This window comes from Pipra filicauda, unplaced genomic scaffold (assembly GCF_003945595.2).
Source record: "Pipra filicauda isolate LSUMZ 115617 unplaced genomic scaffold, ASM394559v2 scaffold196_size3971931_pilon, whole genome shotgun sequence".
Taxonomy (NCBI): domain Eukaryota; kingdom Metazoa; phylum Chordata; class Aves; order Passeriformes; family Pipridae; genus Pipra; species Pipra filicauda.
The window spans coordinates 3,653,932-3,679,865 of record NW_024104305.1 but is presented as its reverse complement, the minus strand read 5'-3'; the positions used below and the strand labels follow the sequence as shown (position 1 = coordinate 3,679,865).

Genomic DNA, 25,934 nt, shown 5'->3' with positions numbered 1-25,934 from the left:
AGGGAGCCTTTCCCGGTGCAGTTCCCAGCTCCCAGCTGGTCCCTTACCAGTGTAGATGTCCTTATGTGCCATGACATCGCCCTGGCTACTGTAATACTGCAGAGAGGGGTGTGTCCTGTCGTACTCCGGCCGGGGCTCCCTGATCCCCAGCAGAGCCGGGGACGAGGACGTGCTGCCAACTGGTGGGAAAAGAGAGGTTCTCAGGAGAAACAGACGCCTTTCACACACCCAACCTTCCTCACCCCTTCCTGCCATGAGGGTTCACAACTTGGGAGGTGGGAAAGGACAGAACAGTCACAGCTGTTCCTGGGTGAACCACCCTGGTGACAACTTCCACTGCCTCCCCTTGGCCTTGTCAAGCAGGAAAGCAACACTTCCTATGAGGAGTTTTTACTAAGTTGTCTCTGAAGTACAACAGCCTCTCAATATCATGTTTGAGCTGCTCATCTACTTCCTACTTGCCATTAAAAGAACTGGAGTAACACAGTTGTTCTGCTGGTGTATCCGGGGAGAGAAAGTGCCCAGATAGGAATGTGACAGTCGGTATCGGAATCTCCTTTTACACTTGGGTAGAATCCAGTCAGTTCCCTGAGCCTACGCCGTACTTGCTTCCTTGGTGGTTGAGAGGAACTCTGGCATAAAAGACACTATAGTTTACTTCTTGGAGGAAAATAAATCCCTCATGGAGCCCTTGTTTTTCAAGTCAACCATGTCATGAAGGAATGTGTGAGGGCTGTTACTTTTACGTAAAGAAGTAATTGAACAAGAGTACTGTAGGAACTAGCCACTGATTTTAGCAGCCATGGTAGGTGGGTATTTCTCTGTATTAACAGAGATCTGCTCTAGAGAGTCTTGAGAAGAGTAAATTGGATAAAATAAAATGCAAAAGGAAGACAAAATAGAAGGCTTCAGGTAGGTTTTGTACCAGCCTTCGGGAAGATGTAAATAGCACTGAAGGCGCTAAAGGAACAAAGGCGAGAAATAAACGAGGAGGAGTCAGAAAAGTAACATTTTTGTATTTGGTTGCTCATCCTAATGGGACATGACATAGTTGGGAATGACAACGGGCTCCTCGCTGTGGGTCTGTCGCTGTTTCTGCTGTCAGGTACCCACGTCCACGGTGCCCACACAGCGCAGGGGGAGCAGCTCTGGAGAGGGCAGTGGTTGGCACCAACGTCCAGCTGTGCACGCTGAGGATCTCACTGTGCAGGAACAGCCCAGGAACACCCAGAGCACCTGAAGTACTTGGCTCAAGCACCAAGGGGAGACAGCCTGACCTCCATGTTTTAGATGGAATTAGTAGCAACCAGAGAGGCTCTTTGAGTTAAAAACATGGAAAGCAGGTCCCCTTCGCCCTCCCTGACTGACCTGACTGCATGACAGGTGACATCTGCTGATTGCCTGTGGATAGAGAAGGGTGGGATTTGAATCTCTCTCTCTCCAGTGTTGATACTGGTGTAATAAAGTGACTTTGATTCCACCCATCCTGTGGAGTGGCAAAAAGAAAAAAAAATCAAAATAAATGGCGAGTTATAAATAAACGAGGAGTTTTTGTGGCACCATTTTCCCATGTAGGCTGATTGTGTACTTTACCTTTTTGTAAATGCTCCGGAGGTCTCGGTACTGCCACAGCGTGTTCAGGACCTGGGCCGCTGCCTTGACAACCTTCAGTGAGGACCTGGGCAAGGGAAAAGTGTTGCAGTGTGAGAAAGCCATGGAATTCCACTGCAGCAGAACAGTGTTCTGAGCTCCATAACAGCCCCACCCTGCTGCTGTGGGGCCAGGCCAGCCCTGCACCACCAGTGTGAGCATGGCCCAGCCTGGAGATCAACCCTCTCCAGCCTGGAATGTTCCCTTCAGGTCACCCACACGAGAAACACAGAGAGAGGGGTTGAAATAGCTACTGTCAGTGTCTGCAAGAATAAAAATCATTAAAGAAACATTCTGTGAAGTGCATTCCATAAAAATGGAGACTTCAGACTTTAAATCACTGTACAAAACTCCTAATAGCAGAAAAAGAATAAAAAATAAAAGAGAGCTGCTATTAAAAGTCTCCAGGCATCCTCACAGTGAGTCTGTGTTCTCAGTTCCGTGCTGCACTGCTGGAAACTTTGGTTGGGAAAACACTTTTTTCACTCTCAAGAGCAAGACAAGGAAAGTTGCTGCAGCTGTTATTAAAAATAAACCCAGGGTATCTTTTCATAGAGAAATGGAGTAAGCTGGGAATGGTACTGCAGTAGTGACCAGACATTAAATGCCACAGCATGGACATCTGTGGTAAACATATGTCTCTGTCTGTCACTGGATTCATCCAAATACAGTTTTTGGAAGAAAACACTGAAAAAATGCAGTTGATAGAGTTAATCACTGAGTAGATACTGAGTATGTTCACAAGATCTTAAATTTGCTTAGTTTAAACTTCATTGCCTCATAAATGTAAGTGCAGATGCAACTTCACACATTGCCCCCACAGAGCAGTGAGGTCATAGAACGGATCACTGCACCCACACCTGCAGCTGGAATGAGCCTTGTCCCTTGGACATGGAAAGTGATATAAACTGGGAATCCTCAAAACAGCCTAGCTCCTGGTGAGACAGACCGTGCTAAAAACCTGGTGTGGTTAATTCACACTGACCCACGTCTCTGAGAAGAGATCCCTTCCTCTCCTTTACCATCTGATCCAATCTGGGAACAGCACGCAGGGCTGACTGTACCACCAGTGTCCCACTACCCATGGGAGGACAGGTGACAGCCTGGTCTGTGCAGGAGCCCTGCTGAGATGGAGCACAGTGACACTGAGCACAGCCCACAGCTATGGGGTCCCTGGGGCCTCCTGCTGCCCCACCCCACAGCTATGGGGTCCCTGGGGCCTCCTGCTGCCCCACCCCACAGCTATGGGGTCCCTGGGGCCTCCTGCTGCCCCACCACAGGCTCCTGTTCCTTGGCTGTCCTGCTCTCACAGGCTTCATTCCCTCTACACCACCACGATGCCAGCACAGAACTCGGCTCACAGCCCCTGGAGCCCAGGGCTGGCACAGTGGGCAGAGCCAGCCTCCCTCAGCCAGCACTGGCCTGGCAATGCTGTTCCAGGGGGTCCCCCCGGCCACGTTCTCTTTCCACTGACCAAAGGGCTGCACCAGATACAATGAACAGCTGCTGGAAACATCCTGACAAAGGTGCCCACACAGTGTGACTTGGAAAAGCTCCAAGTATTCTATTAATCTTGTAGGTGTTTAAGAGGGGGCAGTTTAACTCATTTACCCTGAAGAGGCCCCACGACCACGCTTACTCTGGGCAGCTGTAGAAGCCTCCAGAAGCCTTGGATGGAGAACACCCTGCAGAGCACTGCGGCACCGGCTGCCCCCTCCCTCCCAGTGTCATTCCAACTGTCAGCTCCTCAGACCCAGACTGCAAAAGCAGATCTTTTTTTCACTAAAAAAAAATTTCCTGCATTCTTAAGCATTTAAAATGGAAACAGAGCCAGTTCAGGGATGAGCACTGCAGCCACTCGCCTGTCCCCTCTCCCCTTGGTGATGTTGACCAGCTTCTCGATGCCGCCGGTGTCGGCGAGGGCCTTGGCGTTCTCCATGTTCTTGCTGGTGACCTCGTGCAGGGCGCAGCAGATGGCGGCCACCGTCTCGTCCGACAGCACGCTCGGCCCGTTCCCGCCCGGCAGCCGGTTCACCAGGTCCCGCATCGCGTATTTACCTGCAAACCCCCCAGAGAAACGGGTCAAGCCCGCGGGCTGGGACTGCAGGCTGGAAATGGCACAGAACGGCAGCTGAGGGCAGGGAGAAGCAGCGCAGGATCAAACCCTGCCAGGAATCCACATTTTACACAGTCAAGAGAGACCGAAGATCAATTTTTGAATTTTTTTTTCCTTTTAGCTTAGAAGTGTGAGAAGCTGAATTTTGCATTAAAATGGGAGTATTTGTAAAAAAGGATTATTTGGAGAAAGCAGAATTGTTCAAGGAAAAACGTTTGGCTACTTGACAGAGCGGTGCACATTCCTCAGCTTCATCTGTGGGAGGGTTAAAGGAATCTTTACATTAACTGGGAATTCTTTCTTTTGGATTTTCTTTTTGCCTTATTTGTTACCTGTCAGAGCTCAGCTCTGTCAGTCTCCAGCTGCTGACTGATGCCAGGGATAAGCTGCAGACAAGGGACAGAACTAAAGATAAGGTTTGGTTTTTCCCTGTTTAGCTGTTAATTGAATGATTGATTGATTTTATTGAAGATGTATATTTGTACAGAACAGTGAATGATGAAGAAGCTTTGCAGAAAGCCATTCACTATGTGTTTGTGTAATGTGCACGAGGGGAAAAAAATACCCAAAAAGGAAATCTGCAGGCAAAAGGAAACCCCCTGGAAAACCATCCCCACAATGCTGTCTGCAGCAGCACCCTACCAGTGCCATTCCTTTAGCAAGCTCACCCACATGCTGCATATTCCAACATATATTGTTATTTGCTGGAGTCCTCATGTCTCACTTCCTTCAGTGTGACCACGGGAGCCCATTGCTCCTGCCACACACAGGCAGAGAGGCTCCTAAAGAGGATTTCTAGCACAGGTGACGTGTTTTATACAGAGATCAGATTCAGAGTGTATCTGGAAGCCAGAAATTCTTTCAGTTACAGCTTTGACTGGGAGAGGGAATAGGTGGAGGAACATTCCTGAACTGAAAAGTTCTGCCAGGAATGGAAGAAACATCCTGACAAGAGAGTATCACCTGAGTTTGACCCACACAGGGCTGGTGCTACAGAACAGGAGTCTCTCTTTAGTAATTCCCTGTGTGTGCAATGCCTGCACTGCAGGAAAACGTGCTCTGAACGTCCCAGATGGAGAAGCTTCAGAAACAGATAATAAAGTTCTGTCCACTGGCATTTCTCTTTTTGAGAATAATGATCCTCCTATCTGTATAAACAGTTGTTATATCCCTGTCCCACAAGTCTACACACAGCAAATGCTTCTGAAACAAAAAAGAGACTTTTCTACATCGTGCCATGTATTAGCAGGGTTCACTGAAGCCACAGCAGTCTGAGGCTGAGGCACATTCAACAGTAACAGACTGAGGTTCCTCATCAAGGCAGGAAAGATGTTGTTTGAGGTGATTTCAATGCTAGATGAGAAAGGCACAGATGAACGCTTAAAGTGTTAAATATTAGAACTGACAACTGAGAAACAGAAAGTTCTAGCAAGCAGCCCTGTTGATGACTTAGTTCAGCAAAGGCACGCATACTGCACTATATCTGGGTTTTCCTGGACATACTTTACCAGAAGAGGATTTCTTCCCTCTCTCTCTCTGTGCAATACTGTTAAACAAAGCACTGCTGTACTGGCACCAGAGCTGTCCCACCACTGAGAGCATGTGAGGGACCCAAACCCCCCAAAAAGGTGGGTGCTGAGCTCCAAGGAAGCTGAGCTACATTTCCATCCCATTTGGCACTGAGGGTTTCCTGTCCAGTTGGGCTGAGCTGAGGTGACTCCCATCCATCAAAGGCGGCCAGTGGCAAACTAATATGGCAACACTGCTCTGAAAAGCTGCTGCTGTCACAAGGATTCATCTCTGTGACACAGTAACATGCACTGTGCTGTTCCCATCAGTGCAATCTCATCCCTGGCTTTCCCCCAGTCCATGGTGGTGCTGGTGCTCTCCCCCGGGGCGGTCTGTACGTACCGATGAGCTCCTTGTTCCGCACATCCAACGCCATGTTCCTTAGGGCAGTTGCCACAGAGGACACCACTCTGTCATTGTCCATCCTCAGCAGCTCCACGAGGATGGGCAGCCCCTTCTCCTTCCTGACGGCGGCGCGGATGTAGGCTGCGAACTGACAGAGAGCCCCGTCACCCCAGAGCCCCCACACCACCTCGGGCTGCACCGCCCTTCTCGGGCGTGCCTGGGGACATGGCAACAAAAGATGACATGTTCAGTGTGTGCCTTTTCTGGGATTATAAAGAGCTGTCTCTCTGCCATTTTTCACTCATTCCTCTTACAAAGGAAATAAAAAAGAGATAAAATACCTGAATAGATGACCAACACTGAAAAGGGAACAGAGTGATCTGGATTTTGTTTGGTAGGTTTTGGGTTTTTTTATGACCAGTTTTATATTGGTCAAACATAAAAAGGCTTAGTTGGCTTGCTGCAAGCAAAGGAAGCAGCTTATATTTGTTGTGTTTTTTACTCTCTCCATGACAAAAACATGACATCAATAAAGTGTTCTCATGTGCTGCTTTTGTAGCATATTGTATGCAATGGCCAGAATGTATGGAAATAAATAATGAAATAGGGAAGAAGGCAAATTTTTTTGTGCTGGTCTTATTTCAACAGCACCTTCCCACCAGAACTCAGAGCTAGAAGACACCAGAAGATTGTTTTGACTCACTATGTGATGGAAGGAAGCCTTTTCTGTTTATTTAAAACATGGTACCAATTTCAAGGCCAGTTTCCATATGGCTCTTCCTGCTCCCTCCCCTTTCCACAGCTTTTCACTGTGGAAACATGACTGCAGCACATGAGCACTAATGCACAGACAAGAGGGGAACGCTCAGGTGCACGTGAGAAAATTGCATATTCCCCCCAAACACACTCCAAGATCTTATTAGAAAAAGCAACCAGAGTACAAGGAGAGGAAGAGGAGGAAGAATTCCCATACCTTCCAGTTGCCTGCAGAGAGGTTCTGGAGAGATCCTGCAGAGCCCTCCAGAGTGGCTGGATTGGAGCTCTCTGCCAGAAGTGTCAGGTACGGCTTCACCACCGATGGGTGCCAGAGCATCTCCACCCCTTTAGGAGACTTGGAAAATCCTGGGATAGGGCCAACTCCGTCCCACTGAGAAAGGAACGCAGATTTGTAACAACACAAAACCTCCATTTTTATTCAGCATAGGATCATTTTTACCGAGATACGTCCTCCCCCACCATGAGCCAAACCCCATCTGAGGCATTGGCAGTACAAGGAAAACACAGACCTGATCCTCCTGGGAAGTTTTTTTTTTCTTCTTTTTTTTTTTCCCCCAGCAGCTTGGCTCCGAGTCTTTGCTGGGTGACTCCTTTCCCAGCAAGTCATCCAGCTCATTGATCCCCAGCAGCCGCGCCTGGGGCACCTCCAGCTCCAGGCGGTAGGAAAGGTTCCTCAGGGTGCACACACAGTTCTCCACTGTCTGAACCAAATCAGAGAGATGCCTTGTCACCAGCTCTTTCTCACACATAGATAAACCAAACCAGTCCAGCAGAGGTGAAAAGGTGCTGGGAGCACAAGCTCTAAATTCTAATGCTGGGCTCTGGGCAGCAGTTTCTCTGGGAAAACTGCAATCTCTCTTAAATCTGACAATACTTCTAACAGTGGGCTCTGCTATAGTGGCTTATTCTTTAGTATTCTGAAAATGAAAAGCACAAGAGCTTATTATTTTATTGAGGCATGACTTCTGCAGCACGGCTGCAAACGAGAAGTGATGCTGTGCTGTGCAGCTGAGTTTGGCTGTGCCTCCCAGCCAGGGCTTGGGAGCGATGCCAGTTGAGCTACGGACACCACCGTGCTCAGCTGAGCCACACAAAGCCCAGAGATCCCAGCAGACAGTTCAGCACCATCACATCTGTAGGTGAGCTGTGCACACACCTTGCTGTCGTAGTCTGAGGTGTTCACACAGGTGTGGATCACGTAGAGCAGCGAATCGACCAGCCCCTCGCAGGACCTCATCTGCTTCCGCGCCTCCTCCCCGGCAGAGCTCAGGTTCCTGAAGGTTGGGATAACCAAGGAACATGTTGTAGGCAAGGACAGACAACCATTTATTAGACAGTTTGCAGAAGGTGTTGATGTAGCTGATTGGTAATTCATCGGTCAGTAACTCTTAGTGACTAACCTGGTAATTTTCTTATTTTTTAACAGAAAAAAAAAGAACAATTGGAAAAGCTGCCTAAATGATGGAATCCGGTAATTTATAGAATAAAACAACCATCTGTTTTTAAAACTACAGTATGAAAAGGACCTGGACAACATGACTAGTCTTTAAAAGGGAGTCTTCTAGAAGAGCAGATACCTCAGGCATCCTGTTGTATTGCGCAGAACGAGGGAAGTCTGGAATTTAATTTTGTGATCATCGTCGAAGGAGGAGCTGTTCCATCCCGAGTGGGGCACTATCACAGTGTTTGTCAGCGTGGACAGAGCGTCTCTAATGATTGTCATCTTCACAGCATCACACGAAGACAAGTTCCAGAGAACCCCTTAGAAGAGATTTCCATTGCAGTAAAGTCAGCAGACACTTGGCAAACAAACATGAAGCGACATTCAAACTTAAAAGACATCACTTTAAATATGTGGTGTGATTCTAGAGCAGGCAGAACTTGGAGAGCCAGCATCCAAAAAGGAGGAAAGCAATGTGGAACAGCAGAGGAGGGTATTGGGTTTTTTCCAATGATAAGAATGGCCTGCCCTGACATTCCTGCTCCCTCGCACTGTACGCCAGGAAATCAGGTACTGAAGAGCAGAGTGGATGTAAAAAATTTTCTTCCTGGAAACAACAGCAACAAGTCCAGAGCGTGTTCCATTGACCTACCAGCCATATGGAACTGCCATCCATCTTTTATCCTTGAGCACAAATCCCTAGTTCCCTGCCCTGCACAATCTCTGTATGTTACGTCCAGATACGGAGGTATGAGACCTGACATAAGTCACCAGCAGAACTGTATATGCAAACAATATGCTAAACACAGCATTGAATCCTCTTTTTCATCATAAAACACAGCATAAAGTTCATCCAAAGTCTCACCAGGTGCTGATCTTACTCAAAATACTTCCCTCACACACAGTATTTTCCTGATTGTGAGGTTGCACAGCCACGCACACTCAGCAAACCCGTCCGGCAGCAGCTCCTCAACAGTCCCTCAACAGCTGCCCAAACCACTTGGGTTCCCCTTTGACTAGATCTTGAACATCCATTTCTTCAAAAATAAATTATGAGGGGAGCAGACAGCAAATGCTACAGGAGTTCACAAAAATGAAAGTTTATAAGACAGCAAAAGTTTTTAATACAGCCACACAAAAATAAGAATGACAAATCTTTGCATGAGACACCTCGTTGTCTTCTCTTGAGAGGGGCTAAGAGAAGCCCCTCTAATTAAAGGGCTCCATGGGAGAATACAGACATGAGGAGATTTACTGATTGATTTTGTCTTGATTTCTGGTTACAGGCAGCTGAAGTTCCTCCTGTGTCCCACAGGGGTTCCTAGAGCTCCTGCTCTCGGGGTTCAGCTCACACACAAGGGTAGTGCAGCCCTGCTACAGAGCTGGCTAAAGAGTGGATGTAAAAGGCACTTCCACAGAAATGGCACCTGCAAAATTAGTCCTGTAAGACAATTTTCTGGATATGATTAAACTATGTACAAAACTACTCCCTAAAGAAAAAAGACCTACCAACAATGAATGCTGCACATTTTAAAGTGCTTGGGGATTCTTCATACTTTTAATACCACCACGGATCCATTTTAGAGCCATGTTAAAAGTATTATTTATGATTCTTAGCTGCAGCTCCTGTACAGCAAGACTTCAGTAACAAAAGAGAATTGATTATCAACTGGGAAATTAAAATATAATTTAAAGAAAAGTACCCTCTGAAGTTGTGCTGGATTTTATCACAAAAGTTCCTCCAAGAAGCCCATTACACTTGTGCAAATATTATCTTCTCCATGGGGATTAGCCTGGGAGCAAATCATGGGAGTCCCACTGAGTACCCAAGGCCAAACCTGCCCAGAGGCTGGACTCACACAGAGGCAGATCAGTTGAGTGATTAATGATTTATTTACTGAGTTCAGTATGCGAAGGCAAAAGCTCCCCCAGGACCCCCCGTCTCTTAACTGGGGAGAAGCCTTCAGCTGTTCACCCTGAAGCAGAGCTGTGTTACACAGCCCTTCAGCCTTCACCTTAAAATGAGGACACAACCTGATTATTTCTAGGTTCTTATTTAAGATAATTGGGACCAAATTTACTGCTTATTACAAATAAACCTGGAAGGTAAAGGCAGTTATAATCTGGGAGGTTTCCATTCAAAGACAAGGAAAGTGGTATTAGGAGCTGGTGGAATGCTGTATTAAGGTAACAGATTACAGGGTAGTTTGGGATGCCTCTTTGTTCCTCATGGTTGTGGAGGTACACTTAAAAACAAGTATTTAGCTGTTATGGAATCATCTGCCCAAGTCCAAAGAGACAGCCTGAGACCGCAGGTAGAGGGGAAATTTCCCAGAAGCTATTTTTCAACAGCCATTAACTGCGACTTCCATCACTGTGTAAGAGTGAACAACCCCCACACAAACAGCTCTGGACCAAGGACTGCTGAGGCCATCTACCCACCCCAGCAGATCCCTGCTGGCCCCAGCACCTCTGCATGTGGAAGGAGAGGAGTTTCTGCTCCCTGCTTAGGTGATACTCGAGTGTGTGTCAATCCAAGTGCCGGCTCCAGCTGCCCCGTGTCTGCCTGACAGTCACATCAGGAAAATCACACACACTGTGAGTGCTTGGCACTGCCTGGGGGAGGGAGGAGCCTCAGAGGAAGGACATGGTCCAGGAGGGATCAACCAGCTTACCTGTTACCAGCTCCTTGACCTCAGCATCGACCGACTTCCGCAGCAGCCGCAGGAGGGCCGGGATCCCTCCCACGTTCTTCATGGCTATTTTGTTCTCGTCAGTAGACTTCCCATAAACCAGGTTCCTCAGTGCACCACAGGCATTCTTCTGAACCTCCAGCACTCTGTGATCCAGGAGATCTACCAGGTGCTTGATTCCTCCCAGCCTACAGACCTGGAAAGTAGAATGTCGGGACCATCAGCACCCACTGATCTCACCCATCTCACTCCACAGATGTAAAAGCCTTTTGTTTTTACGGGAACCATACATCCCATTCCACTTCCAGAAGAAACAGCTGCTAAACCTTCCTGACTTGACTGTTACATGGGACTGAAATTCCTGGGAAGCCCCCCACCATTGCAAAGACTGAGGGGCATTTTAGTCACTTGCTGTGTTCAGAGAGTTGTTACTGCTTTAATTGTTTCCCAGCAATGCAGTTTTTAAAGTAATTTCCTATATCTCTGAAAATTTTTTTAGGGAATATTAGAAATAAGTGCTGATTATCACAGTGATCATCACCAGAACATCAAAACCACCACTACTTCTTCATCTGTCTCCCAGTAATAGTGAATTATGTTGGGCTATCTTCTTATAAAAGTTGCACCAGCATTTTATTAATATAAACAAAATTTATACTGAAAAGAACAGATAACACACATACACATAGAATGTGAATGAAAAAGCAAATTCCTTCAGACCAACAGCTCACAGCTGCTCTGCAAAAAGAGCAGCTCTTCAAGTGCAAAGTTTCTAGAAATTTCAACAATACTCTTAATATTCACCCAGATGTATCCCTCCCCCACATCATAGTGACATAAACACTGTCCTCTACATATTTCTAGGATTAGACTCCTTTCCTTTGCCTGACAGATCACTCATTCCCTTAAAACACTGATCAAAAACAGTGAAAGCCTTCTAGAGCTCCTGGTTGTTCTAGTCTCCAGTCATCACCTGGTTACACAAAGCCAGGCTCTGGCAAACAAACTTTACAGTTCTGCTGGATTACACAACCTTGAGGTAAAAGATTTCCATAGAGTTCCCATGCAGCTCTTATGATGGGAAAAATTTGTGTTTGTGTATGTGTGTAACGACACATCTGCAGGTACTGCAACATTAGCATCCCTGTGGCACACCCAGAAACACGAGGTCACAAACACCGTGTTGTGCTGCAACCCACGAGCAGAGGCAAGGCCTGGTCTGTTTGACCCGTGCACAGGTGCTGCAGGAGCACAGCACATACCTCTGTTTGGACCCTGCTGTCCCAAAGCACAGGTGCTGCAGGAGCACAGCACATACCTCTGTTTGGACCCTGCTGTCCCAAAGCACAGGTGCTGCAGGAGCACAGCACATACCTCTGTTTGGACCCTGCTGTCCCAAAGCACAGGTGCTGCAGGAGCACAGCACATACCTCTGTTTGGACCCTGTTGTCCCCAAAGCACAGGTGCTGCAGGAGCACAGCACATACCTCTGTTTTGACCCTGTTGTCCCCGAAGCACAGGTGCTGCAGGAGCACAGCACATACCTCTGTTTGGACCCTGCTGTCCCAAAGCACAGGTGCTGCAGGAGCACAGCACATACCTCTGTTTTGACCCTGTTGTCCCCGAAGCACAGGTGCTGCAGGTAGGCGGCGGCGTTGGCCTGCACCGACGGGAACTGGTGCTGCAGCATGTGGATCACCTCGGGCAGCTCCGGATCCCGCCACGCAAACTCCCTGCATGGAGAGCACAGTGCAGAGAAGGCATTATTCCCAAACACAGGGTGTTTACTAAATGCAAGAACATCTTGTCAACAATTCCAGTTTTGTTCTGGAGTACCAGGGCGAGGAGGAAAACCAGGCACATTGGGATAACGAGTCACATCACCTTTTAGTCTTCTAACTGGACAGGGACACTGTATCCGTGGAGCTTCACTTGGCTTGTGGACCACACAAATATAAATATACACTAAAGTTACACCAACTCAAATGCTTCAACCTACATAAATATCCCAAAAATTAATTATATAATGCAACTGATACCCCCTCAACAGGGCTGCTCATCTCTTCCACAACATTTTTCTGTCGGTGCTCAATGTTCTTCCTAAGCTGAAGCCAATTAAAACCTGCACACCCTGAAGTGTCATCAGCAGGATCAGGTGCAAGAAGTTTGTTTGATCTGAGTTATTCAGGGACTGTAAATTTAAAATTATTAAAATAAAATACCCTTCATTAAACCACCATGATTTTGTGCAGACCAATCCTAGAAAAGTCACGAAACACACCCATGTCCAATTCAAAGATATAGAAATATAGTCATTAACAGTTGCTGGGCAATCTGCCTTCTGTAAAGGAGGACTGGGGGGTGATGAAGTAGTATCTCAAGTTTTCCCATGCTCAAAAATCCAAGTAAATAAGAAAAAAAAGAGCCAAATATGTTCCAAGAACAGTACCTGGGGAGTTGTTCCAAGGCTAATGTTGGCCTGGCCAGTGAAGTCTTCCCAAGACTCACCCAAAGAGGAAGCTCAGTTCTGTGCCCACTTTGAAGTGCTCAACAACTCCGAGGTTCATTTCTCCATACTAATGATAGGAAAACCTTAGGGAAAACTGCCTTTCTAGTAAAACTAGTAGCTTTCCCTCTCATTCCAGAGTGGTGCTTCCCAACAGCCCACTCTGGGGCTGTGTAACCCTCTCCTCTGGCCCCTGGCACAGCACCATATGCACATAGGAAACTGGAACAGATTAAATGGAAGCTATTCCACTGGGAGATTACAAGCTAAGAAGGTGCATCAGCAGTGACAACTGAGTCAGAATTTCTTTAAAGTTCCTTGCTATGAATGTGAAGCACCCCTGTTATAAGTAACTCTTCCTGCCGCATGCCAGAGCAGTCAGCCAGCAAGTTTTTACTTAGAGCTAGGATTATCCTACTAACATCATTTGGATGAATGTACCACTCAGTTGAATGAAATTAATCTGGTCTCTCAATATCTATTAAAATAATTAAATATATGAATTTCCACCAATAAATAGAATAACAAAATCCATTAAAGCAGTGCTTTTATTGTCAAGATGGCAGGACAGGCCCGGGCTGGAGGAAGTGCCCAGTGCTAAAAGCGCTGTAGGCAGGACCAGGGATTCAGTGTGCGGCTCCCTCTCACCATCTCTGCTCCAGGTTTCCCTGGTGCCCAGGGTGCCCCTAGGACAGCCCCCAAGGCATAGCTGAGCCCAGCTCCTGCAGGAGCAGCTGCCCCACTTCCTGCTCCCTCTGAGCCAGCAGGATGTGCAACGTGCTTCCACAGCCAAGGACTGCCTGGAAGCTGCCTCAGTGACCAGCAATCTGAGGAGGGACCAGAATTCCTACCAATCCCAAACCCACACTGAACATACACAATGCCATAAATCCCTCCAAGCTGTGCATGGCCTGGGCTTTGATACCCCCAGGTTCAAATACAAGGTTTCAGTGCACAGTGTCTATAGTAAATGGCAATGACAACATTACCCTTGTCAGTGGCCCACACTGCGCTCAGACATTTCCAACAACAAAGCAGGAATCATTTAAAAAATACACGTGTTCACTTTCAAAATGCCACATTTATAAATGATTTCTAAAATTACTTTGTTTTGAAATTTAAGCAGGCTGCTCATGAAAAATTCATTCAAATAAATTAGGTCTGTACTTTTGAATTTTCAAGCCCCAATTCTCATTCATATAATGAGAAAACTCACCACAGTATTACAGGTTACTCTGTAGACTTACTAAAAATATGTGGAGTAATCCAGTCAAATATCATTAAATTTGTTACTATTTCCTGTAATAACTTCTCCATGAAAATAAGCATGGAAGAAAAATGTAGTAACAAAACGCGTAACAGCTGCTCTCTCTGACTGCAAGGGGCAGCCCGTGTTTGTTATTTTGGCTATAAAGGCACAGATCTGAGTCGCTAAACGAGTGGTGATGGACTAAGCCATGGGGAACTGCAGCGAGGGGTGCCACGCGTGCAGTGAGACTTGCCTGGGGTCCTTGTGGATGCTGTCGATGGAGGGGGAGCGCGTGGTGCCGCCGTCGGGCGCGGGCAGGGCGCGGCCGTAGCCGGGCTCGGGCAGCCGGAACGGCACCGCCCGCAGCGGCTCCGCGAACGCCGCGGGCAGCCCGTAGTTGTTTCTTTGGTACGTGAGGGTGCTACGCTGGCTGGAGGAGCGCTGCAGGTTGCCCACGCCTAGGACAGAACAGTGTCAAAACCAACCAGGTAACAAAGCTCTGCTGAACTAGAAGGGGCACACCAGTGCAAGCAATAAAACATCGGCCTTGAAAACGTGCACAGTTCCACATGGGAAGCTGCCGTCAGATTTCAGGGAGCAATTCCTCAGGGTCCCAGGGGAGGTGGAGAGGTTAGTTACAGAATGAGAAGTTTGGTGGGATCAGGCTTGTGCCTCAGCTTGCCTCAACAAGTATTTAAAGTGCCAACAAGCAGAAATCGGGGTGAAAAGTGTTTTCAAAGTTTATAACATCAATTCACCAACTACACCAAAAAGGAAAAGTAAACAAAAATTTACATTGTTTATTGTTTATGCTATATAATAATATAATAGATACTTTGCTTTTCCCAACTACACATACGTTTTCCCTAATAAAAGGTAACAAGAGGATGAAGATGAAGCCAGGCAGTTCAGGAACAGGAACACGCATCTCCCTGACTGAACAGAGCTGTTGTTGTGGCTTTTGTTCTTCCAAGGTAAGTGGTATAAAGTAGACAAGGAAAAAAGAATTCCGATTTCTAGTTATATTTCCTCATTGGCACATTCTGACAAACTCCATTTACTATAGGTTGTAGAAAGCAGGAGAACTGCAAAAACTGGTGCCTCATTCAGCACTTCATTCTCTTGGTATTAGCAAGCATTAAAAAGCCATTTTCAAGTGTGTGAAAACATGACATGAATTGGCCAGTTCTCTGTAGTTTTTTCTGGAGTTACTTAACTAATTCACTATAATATTTTGAGAGTTTTTTGAAATCACTATACAAATTATTAATCAACCTTAAAGAACAAACGGCACTGCAACATACATTACATTTCTCCCTGCAGAAAATAAATCCTAGTACTAAACTAATGCCTGTGCTCTTCATAATACAAGAGTAGCAATTCTGTGAGGTACTAGAGGAATATCTCAGTTTCCACAGACAATCCTCAGCTGCAGCATTTACCATTATCCTTTGCTGAGAAGTTGGGTAGAACAGTATTTTTACTGTGAAAGATGCGGTAGGTAATTTTAATGGCAAGCTCTCATTTCACTGCATTGATGAATAAAAAACTGATGCACCAACTCCATTCATAAGAGAGTGATGCACAGGGAATGCAAGAGGAAGCAATAAATCCTGTGTGTCATGAAATACGCTTATCTCAGATGTACCTGAGCGTGCGATATCAAACAGAACACACTCTGACCCCGGGCTGGCACTGACAGATCGCCCCAGGCATTCCCCGCAAACATCGCCAAAGCCTTTTAATTCCCGCTGGTTATTTTAAGTCCTTCAAACCTGGCTTTATCTCCATTAATTGATCCCCTCTAGTTCTTCCTTTGCACTGGCATTACCTATCTGAGCCCTGCTCTCCTCTATCCCCGTGTGCCGGGACGCGGGGCTCGGGCAGAGCCCGTGGCCGTCACCCACCGGAGCCGGTGCGGAACAGGGCGGCCTGGGAGCCGTGGTGCAGCTCGACGGTGCCGTGGTTGGGGCTGCGGAACACGGGGCTGTAGAACGTCCTGCCCTCGTAGATGGGGGTGATGTGCATGTCCGGGGACACCGCCGGGCGCAGCTCCTGCCCCAGCTGGCTGTGCTGGCTCGCGTACGAGCTCCTCAGGCCTGCAACCAAGCACAGGCAAACATCGGCATGGCCCCTCTCCAACCCAAAAGAATCCAGCTGGCAGGACTGAATCTTTCTTCCTTCACCAAGAAAAGGTGTTGGTTATATCTACAGTCACAAAGATTTATTCATTACTTTTTTTGCCATTATTAAATGACCCATTCTGAAAGACTCACTGACAAAGCAGCATTTCTTTGACAAGAAGACACTGATAACTTGAAGTTTTCCAACTCATTTTTTTTGGTAGCATTTACAGTTGAAAGTCTAAACCATTTTACATGATTTGGAATAAAAGCTGAGTCAGCACGTGCAGCGCGCAGGTTCAGCAATGACAGGGTAAGCGTGGACCTGACAGAAATCCCATTGTGACAGAGGGCACAGGGCACAGCCTCGAGGGGGTTGTAATCCTGAAAGTGAAACAGTCCATAGCAGTAAGAGCAAACATCTGCTCAGTAGTGGCGGCAGAGATGTAAGCACATGGAGAAAAGTCTTTATAAAGGTTTAAATAGCCTGTGATGTGAGTATATACACATAGCTATGCTGCGGCTGGGTTAGATTTTGTTTTCACCTTGCTATATATTAGTGTTTCATGTAATGTACACATACAAATGTATACAGCTTTGTCCGTGTTGGCATTACCACTGCAGGCACTAAAGTTCTGGCAGCTATCAAAGTAACAGAACATGCAAAGTGAACTTTGCAAGGGTGACAAAATGACGGAGATTACAGAACAACTTCAAAAGTACAATGGAGCAGTGATGGATAACCAAATGCATCCTGCATTGGAGTGCTTCCCCCCCAAATCATACACCTGCTCTGCCACAGTGTCTGCAAGGGAACCTTTGGGCCATCACTAAGAAAACACATCTACAGGTGATGAGAACAGGGAAAGGGGACAGCTGGGCCCATAGCTTCAGGTGACAGTGCCATCTCCTGGGAAGACACTCACCTCTAACCGTTCTCCCAGAACATGCACCCCATGGAAATGGAGACTGCAAGCACAGAAGGAAGAGAGGAGCTGATCACATATCCATCCTCTCCTCCTGCTTACATAGCAGGGAAGAGCTCTGGGTTATACTGAAGGCTGCCACAGCACTAACCTTTCCCACTTCCAAACTTCCTCTCAGAAAACTGATCATCTACAAATTTGAGTTTCAGATTTCGGGTGTTATATTGAACTGCTCCCTCTAAAGGAACATGAAAACTAATTTATACTAGACAATGTAGGAGTTTTTTAATAATACTAAGGGATTCTTACTCAGTTTGTAACACAAAGCACAGGGAAGTTAGGGTATTTCAAGTTTTCTGCAAAGATTACAGTTCAGATGGCTATAAAAGAAGATGCTCTCTCAGCTTGACTACCATGTTGCTAATTACTTCCTTCATTCTGAAAACATCACATTTAAAGTGTCTGTTTCTGAATTACTGATTCATTATCCCGATAACTATTTTTCTAAAGATCTATCAGTTCACCTGTTTAGACAAGGTGATATTCCCAAGTAGTGGTATTTGTAAAGTACCTTGTTAATATTTGGAAAGTGCAAGATTGCTGTTACACCAGAAATGATGCAGTCCTAGCCTGCACACATTTACACTACTGAACAGCCTTTCCCATCAAACTCATTCCCACCCTCTTATCAAACTGGCAGACTATTATGCCTTGCAAACAGAGGTGAGGGACAAGATACAACTTTTGCTGAGGAATGAGAGCATTTTGGAGTTTCCTGCAGTGTGACAGTTTAAAAGAAAAAACAGACATTGCCATTCGTTCAAAAGGGCACATGATTGGAAAATCACCTTGTCTGTGCTCATTCAGATGAGGGTCAGAACCAAACCAGTAACACACACACACAACTTAAGATGTAGAGTAATTGCATCTTCATAAGAATTGCCTCTCAGATTAATAGATTCTACCTTTTGGGGCTTTATTTTAAGCTATTATTAAAATGGTTATCCTATATTTAACTTGAAGTATGAGATAGTCAAGAAATATTAGTGGAAAATAAGACTAATATTCAGCAGTACTAAGTTACATATTTTAAGAACTAGACATAACACTAGTTCTAGGTTAGTATCTCTTACTTTATGTACAGCCTGCACACACATTTAAATGTACTTTATCTTTGAAAATGCTGACATGCCTCTGGAAGACCGACAATTTCACTCAGCAACTTAAATAATCAGATTTAATTCAATGCCTGGCCAGCAATTAGTAATCATAGAGAAAGCCAGTATTCAGGGGGAACTTGTGATTGATACAGTGTTTGACAGCAGTATTTACAACTGATTTGACACATCCACGGCAGTTATGTCCCAGCGCTACAGCGTTTCACCCACCACACCCGGGTTTTGTACAGCTGTGATTTGTGCTGAGTTTTACCCGTGCCTGTACCTGTTACTCACCTGTGAGGCTGTCGGGCCGCGGGGGGACCATCCTCTCATAGATTTCATACTGCTGTCCGTACTGCTCAACGTCATGGATTGTCCTCTGCAGCGTCGTTCCCAAGTGCTGCGGAACCGCCGTCATGCCGGAGCGCTTCGGGGAGGAGGATCCCAGCTGAGTTTGGGACGGAGAACCCACTCTGGTTTGCACGTCGGCGAGGGCCAGAGGAGAGCCCACTCTGCCCACGGTCTGGTACTGGGAGGCGCCGCCGTTGGGGTTTGCCTGGCGGGCCGTGAGCGAGCCGACGCGCCGCACGGCCGAGGGGGACGCGGGCCTGTGCGCGGCGTACGGGGACGCTGCCCGCTGCACGGGCAGGGTGGTGGAGGAGTACCCGTGGGAAGCCAGGGATCTCGGCTCGGCCACGCCGGGAGAACCGTACCCGCTCCCCAGGGACGTCCGCAGCGACCCCCGCGACGGGGACACGCCGGTGCTGACCACGTAGGAGGGAGACTGTGCCCTGGATGGCACCGAGCTGACCCGCCTCATGACTCGGTTGGTAGCAGTATTTACTGAAGGCTGTTTGAAAACAAGAACATTTATGAGTTTCATAAAATCCCATTGTGTTCTGTAAAACAGACAAGTCAGCAAGAAATGCACACAATTTAGTGGTATATACAGGCAGCGGGAGAGTAGCTTTAACCCTAAACAACATCCCTTCAAGGTTTCCTGTAACTTTTTTTCTAACCAGTGTTTCATAGTATATAAAATAGCAATTTAACATTAAAAACCTATCTGTTCTTCATTCTCATTTGGCTTCTTATGTTACTGTGCACCTACGCTTTCCTTCCTCACAACTCGACCACTTTGGAAACCCATGAGCAGTAATGTGGAGTTCTGATATAAGCTCATAAAGTTCTCACAACTACTGTCTTACTATCACTCCGTTTACTGAAAAAGGAGGGAAAAAGCCAGAAACATCAGAAGGTACAGGAACGCAAGCACCACCTTCCTTTAAGCACTAAGTGTACATACAGAGAAATTCCAGGAGGTTTTCCGCACTCTCACAATGAGTTCTGGGTGAGTGGTACCTTTTGATACCCTGTCAGCAGTGTGTACTCTGCAGTCAGGAGTCCTCACAAGTGTTACCTCATTTCAGCTCCCGTGAATCACCCAAATCACACGTGTGCTGATCCCAGCAAACAAGCCTGTCTGCCACAAGCCATTTTGGCTTTTTAACCCGTGAAAGCGTTAAACAAAATTCACATCATTAACTCCAGCCCACCCAAAGGGAGGCCCAGCTATGAGCTACTGTCTCTGCACCCCACTAGAGCCCGTGCACAGCCAGAGGAGCAGTGACTGGTCAGGGTACCTGGACTGACGTCTGCCCTTCAGCGCGGGAGCTCCTCACCACATGGTTGTTGGTGGGTCCAACGAGGGAATGCTGCTGTCTGAGCTCTGACTTGCTCAAGTTTTGGCTGTTATGGAAACTGCTTATTTCCTGGTAACCACTGTCAGAATAAGAATTCATTTGTGTTGAACTCCTTGAGTTACCTACAGACCCTGTAGATATGAAGCCAGCATAAGAATAAAAGCATTGATAACTTCACAAAGTCCTATATAAATTCGTTATTTGTTGCATTCATAACTATTACATTTTTATACCATCACTACAGAAATGTATTCCAATATTTAAAATGCACACAACAGACCCTCACTTTCATGGAGAGATGTCTGCTCTGGTGAGTAGAGGGTGCCTTGCTCTGCTTCTGTTCTAATGTCATAAGCATTGGTGTGGACACCCTCTGACACCTGGGGTTTGCTTACACCGGTGGGCGGAGGATCTGAAAGAACAAATTAATTAGATAAATCCAATGTTTCATATGCAAGTTTCCTGCAAACTCAATCACCATAATTTTCTCACACACACTAACAAATTACTTACTCCCAACAGAAACAGTTTACTGGCAGACAGGTGTCATCTCCCAGACTCAATAAAAAGAATGTTAATATGAATATCTGAGAATTTGGTTTCCTTGAAGTTTTGATGTAGTTCTAGAATTCTAATTTTTCAAATATATGTTCCAACCCATTTTAATGATAAATGAATTGATTACCTAGTATGTCTACTCTGTTGAGTAGAAACACTGTGCAACTGTGCTGCTGTGTCCAGAGGACAGCTACCCTTGTCTTAAGGGCCTGTAATCAACATCTCCAGATGCAAAAGGCTGAGTTCAATTTTTATCCCTGTTTGTGTACTATCAACAGCAGTTGCTGATTTTATATACTTTTTACTTCATATACTACTATCTAAATATTTGCTCCTCAGCAAGTTGAGCTAACTTCAGTTCTAAGAATGTCAGCTGAACTGTACAGACAAAGGACAGTGCCATAAGGAAAAACAAAGGAGACACAGCAATGCTCTTATGAAGAAAGGAAAAAGTTAAACAGAGTCTAGGGGAAAAAAAGGACAAAGATGACGACACTGAATCAACATTATTTTGACAGACATATTAAGCATTCAATTGCCATCATGTTACACAGGCAGCAGAATCACAGAATCATTGGAGTTGGAAAAGCCCTCTGAACCCATCGAGTCCAACCCCTCCCCAGCACTGCCAAGGCCACCCCTAACCCATGTCCCCAGGGGCTCCATCCACACAGGTTAAATCCCTCCAGGGATGGGGACTCCAGCACTGCCCTGGGCAGCTGTGCCAGGGCTGGACAGCCCTTTCCAGGAGGGAATTTTCCCAATATCTAATCTGAACCTCCCTGAGGAAGTGGAATAGGCAACAGAGGTTATGTTTAAAGGTAACACCAGAAATGTAAATTCTCGCTGCAGAAATTCCTGAACGAGCCCAGAGTGAACCCAAAGGAAACACACGGAGGAGCACCAGCCCAGTGCCAAGGGCTGCTCGGTGCCAGGAGCTGTGGGCTCTGGGCAGCAGTTCCTGCTGCACAGAAATCCTCTGGGTTTTACAGTAGCTGGACACAAAGTGCTGGTGTCTCACTATCTGCACAATGAGCCATAACATACCATACATTCTAAAAAGTTATTCAGTAATTGCTACTATGAGGAATGTTTGAACGCTATTTGAATTTTAAAAATATATTTAAAAAAAATCAATCAATCCTAGAAATTCTAGGCAGTCAGCACAGTTATTTATCAGTAATATCATTCTTAGGTCAAAACCGGCTTATAAAATACTCTTACTACAATAACAGTATTACGACCAAATTTAATTAAGATTTAATAAGATGTGTTACTACACTTCCCTTAGTTCAATCATCAGTATGCCTAGAAACAATCCAGAGAACCAACACCACAGAACTCTCTTCACAGCCTGTTACACCAGCTCAACACCAGAGGGTAACAGCCACCAGTGGGTATTTCGTGTTCTTCGGAACGAAACACTTGGGGGACTCAGACATTTACATCAGAATTACATCCAACTTCAATACTTTTATCTTCAGTCTTTTTTGTTTCACTAATACAAGGCCCTGTTATTTCAGTTCCTGGATATCATATGATACTAAATCAATGTCAGACTGACAAATAATCAGTTTGGGGAGAGATATCCAGGAAGAATAAGGTCCAATTGTGCCATGCAGTGCAGATGTTCCTCAGACAGAACTCTGAGCCCAACCCTGCTTCCATCACACATTGGCCACCAGGCAAATGCTTTCACAGGGCTAAAAAATAAAGATTGTTTTGACTGTCTAACAAAGCCAGAATGCACAATAAAATAAATTGTTGTCTTTCTATTTCTCTCCACTACCAGAAATCATGAGGAGTGCCCTGAATAAAATAAGAGCCTTTTTATAAATGGCTGCTGATCTAATATTCTATTTATAAGCATCTGCAAAACAACATCGTTTTACATTTCTGTGAAAATTCTGTATAATTTTACTGATGCAGAAAGCAATCACAGCGACAGTCACATCTTATCATCTGCTGATGCTTTTGACATAAACCACTATCTACAGTCAGAAAAAAGGTGACTTAAGGCAGTGTTTTCATCCATCTTTAACTCCAGTATTTTCAGATTGCAGTTGGTAAGGTAGCATCTAACAACACTTCTACAAAACAAAGCTCCACAGTGAACTGGGGAATAAAACCTACCATCATGCCAGAATCACAACGTAAATGTTAACAGGAAATGAAATGTGAAGCAAGAAATTCTAAGCAAGAAATAGGGTTTTTTCCAACATGCAATTACTGCAGAGAAGGCTACTTTGGGTACAGAGATGTGAGAAATACACATCTAGGTTTGCATTAACACATACAGCATTGAAATAGAAATAGGATGTTTTGCCATATGTCAAGTGACTGCTTAGCAGGGATGTGCAGAGGAGATTACTAAAGAAAAGACACACACAAATGCGAGGGGAGAATTAAAGGATAAAATAAAATCATGAGCAGAAAGAAAGAAAGAAAGAAAGAAAGAAAGAAAGAAACTAATAGAAAGACAAGGAGACAAACAACAGACAAAGAATAAGTTACAGGAAAATCAGAGGAGGAAACAAAGCAATGGAATGCAATTGGCTGAGATAAATCAGTAGAACAACGCCAGAGAGCTGTCAGAAGGAATCTGTACCAGTTGTGAACTGTCATTGGGACACCGTAGAACCAGGGGAAACAATGTGATTAAAAAAACCCCAAAAAATAGAATCCACAAAAACAATGTTCACATTGAAAGAATAAATAAAACCAATTTCTCAATTACTAGACAAAACAAATTGACTTCTGTTTAAAGCCATTGCTGGGAGAATACCTGAAAATCACCACCATGATTAGCAAAAGTTAAATGCCAGGACAAATAGGCTGTTGAAAATATTAGTTTTAAAGGAAAGGAAAAAAGCTAATGTGTGCCTCACCTCAGCTGGGGCAACAGAAACCATGGAAATACAACTATGCAGAAGTTTAAGTGCTTAGTCTCTAAATAAAACCAAACCCAGGAAGGGGATATTTACCTCAATTACCCCAATGATGGTGATTATGAACGTGCTAGGCTGAACAAGCACTGGCAGGCAGTGGCCCCGAGCAGCAGCTGCGAGCATGGACAGCACCCTGTGCAGAGGGACAAACGCTCTGCAGGGGTTGGCAGGGTTGGTGCAGCTCTCAGCAGGCTGCCTGCAGTGCCAGCTGCAGCTGGATTGCATGGGGCCACTTTGGGGAAGCATGACAAGAGGACATGGTCCAGCTGGAGGGACACCATCCGAGTGCGTCCCGCGGGGCTCCTGCACGTGCCCCCCGTCCCTGCAGAGCCCACTGTGCTCCCAGAGTGACTCTGCAAGGTCCCATGTCATCACTGTGGCACACAGCCTGACCAGCACCATGCTCTGATCTGCCGGGGGCAGCAGGGATTACTCCAACAGACACGAGAATGGCATTTTGAAGATACAGTCCTACCCACTCCCCCAGTATACTCAGGAGCAGACGTAGCAGTACCACAAGAAAAGTGCTTCTTTTGGAAAGAAAGTTCATGCTACCCTGAGATACAAAAATAGAAAAAGCACTCGCAGAAAAACCTTCACTTATTAGACACTTTCTCAGTTAAGTAAAAACATCTGTTTTCAAGCTTAAAACATGTAGTATTTTTCACGATCCTTACCTGGAGGGAGAAGACTCACAAGTAATTTTTAGTTCATTGCAAAGGAGACCCAGTACATGACAAACCTTGTGTTACAGGCACAGCTCACACAGAAACATAAGGGCACAAAAAGCTGCAATAAAAGTACCTGCAACTCTCTCTAAGCTCAAGCACCTTTTAGGTAACAGAGGAACACACAAGTGTCTCACGTGTGACAAAGAACATGTTAATGTCACACTTTAAAAAAGATACTTGGAAAAGACATGTAGCACTGTGGCTAAACATTCCGTTCACGTCAAAATGAATGCCAAGCAATGAACGCCAAGAAAATAAAGCTTTTTGGGCTTAAGGCTTAAAGCAAATTGTACACATAAAGATAATACCTGAAGATCTCCAAGGAAATGACTTCTCAGTAGAGCTGCAGAAAGAAAAAAAATTATTACAAAAATGAACCATGTGGCTAGTTTGGATTTCATTTTTATTTTATTTTGTTTTTAACCAAAGCACAGGAAACTGCACAAAGAACCCCAGCAGATAAAGTTCGATAGCCCAGGTAAATAACATTCTGCAGTGCTTTACACCTGACAACTGAAGCACTGGTTATTGCGTTTAATTTTGTGTTAGGCAGTGGGAGTTATTCACCATAACTTACTGGATATCACAGCACCAAGCAGCATGACCTGTGTGCCCCAGGACAGGTGAGAGTATGATTTATGACACCCAGTTCCTGTCCCAGGCTCCATCAGAACACAGCCCAGCCAGCGTGTGCCATCACCCCCAGCCCCGGGCACAGCCAGGGTGTGCTGCCAGCACCGAGCACAGCCTCGGACAGGAGCACTCCCTGCCCAGGGCAGGGCCAGCCACGGAGCTTTGGGAACCACCACTCCACAGCATTTGGCTGCTACACGGAAAGCAGCTTAAGAATTGGGGGTCTGTTTCTGTTCATTATTTTCACTGTTATTTCAGTTTCCAATTTGCCAGAGATTTCTGATCCTTTTATGGGACAAGGCAAAGCACCTGAGTCACAGCTACACCTCTGAAAGCGAGGAGGTGACAGACCTCACACTGTCCAGGTAAACGAGACACCTTCACAAACAACTATTGCACAGACCAAGCAAGTTTGATATCAGCATAAACCTCAACTTCTCCTGCATTTTTCCAGTAATGATTTTATATCAAACTATCTTCCCCATTTTGTCCTTCCACCCAGCCATGTGCTTTCCTGTGCCCACAGTAGTACTGCTGCATAACCACCTTTGCAGAGAAATTCAGAATTCATCCATGTGTTATTGGCATTAGATACTCTACATATTTTTATGGGAAAATGTATTTCCTCACTCTAATATAAACTACCAAACTTCGACTATTACATCATTTTTGCAATGATTTTAAGTTGCTATTTTCCAAAGTAAAGCTATTTAAAGGGAAAACAGGCAAGTCCATCAGATTATATTATGTCTAAATATCAGCATGAGACTGCAATTTTGTGTAAGACTATATCTTTCTAAATGATT

The 25,934-nt window shown here is 45.6% G+C and overlaps 1 protein-coding gene across 8 annotated transcripts in view; it reads right to left on the bottom strand.

The window, feature by feature from the left end:
- Positions 1 to 25,934, bottom strand: part of PKP4 (plakophilin 4) — an 83,564-nt gene that overhangs the window by 13,566 nt on the left and 44,064 nt on the right. For 3 of the 8 annotated variants that reach the window (XM_027734575.2, XM_027734576.2, XM_027734580.2), the window contains 16 exons: positions 24,804 to 24,838; positions 20,539 to 20,670; positions 20,199 to 20,389; positions 18,850 to 19,405; positions 16,254 to 16,445; positions 14,600 to 14,804; positions 12,192 to 12,324; positions 10,574 to 10,787; positions 8,035 to 8,218; positions 7,614 to 7,731; positions 6,967 to 7,158; positions 6,654 to 6,827; positions 5,678 to 5,828; positions 3,513 to 3,708; positions 1,594 to 1,678; positions 1,369 to 1,486 (listed from right to left, as the gene is read on the bottom strand). In XM_027734575.2, the coding sequence (XP_027590376.1) occupies positions 1,369 to 1,486; positions 1,594 to 1,678; positions 3,513 to 3,708; positions 5,678 to 5,828; positions 6,654 to 6,827; positions 6,967 to 7,158; positions 7,614 to 7,731; positions 8,035 to 8,218; positions 10,574 to 10,787; positions 12,192 to 12,324; positions 14,600 to 14,804; positions 16,254 to 16,445; positions 18,850 to 19,405; positions 20,199 to 20,389; positions 20,539 to 20,670; positions 24,804 to 24,838 (2,876 nt within the window). Of the gene's footprint in view, positions 1 to 47; positions 180 to 463; positions 633 to 1,368; positions 1,487 to 1,593; positions 1,679 to 3,512; positions 3,709 to 5,677; positions 5,829 to 6,653; positions 6,828 to 6,966; positions 7,159 to 7,613; positions 7,732 to 8,034; positions 8,219 to 10,573; positions 10,788 to 12,191; positions 12,325 to 14,599; positions 14,805 to 16,253; positions 16,446 to 18,849; positions 19,406 to 20,198; positions 20,390 to 20,538; positions 20,671 to 24,803; positions 24,839 to 25,934 lie in introns of those variants that run through there. The other 5 variants (XM_027734578.2, XM_027734579.2, XM_027734584.2 and 2 more) reach the window with 4 other exon arrangements.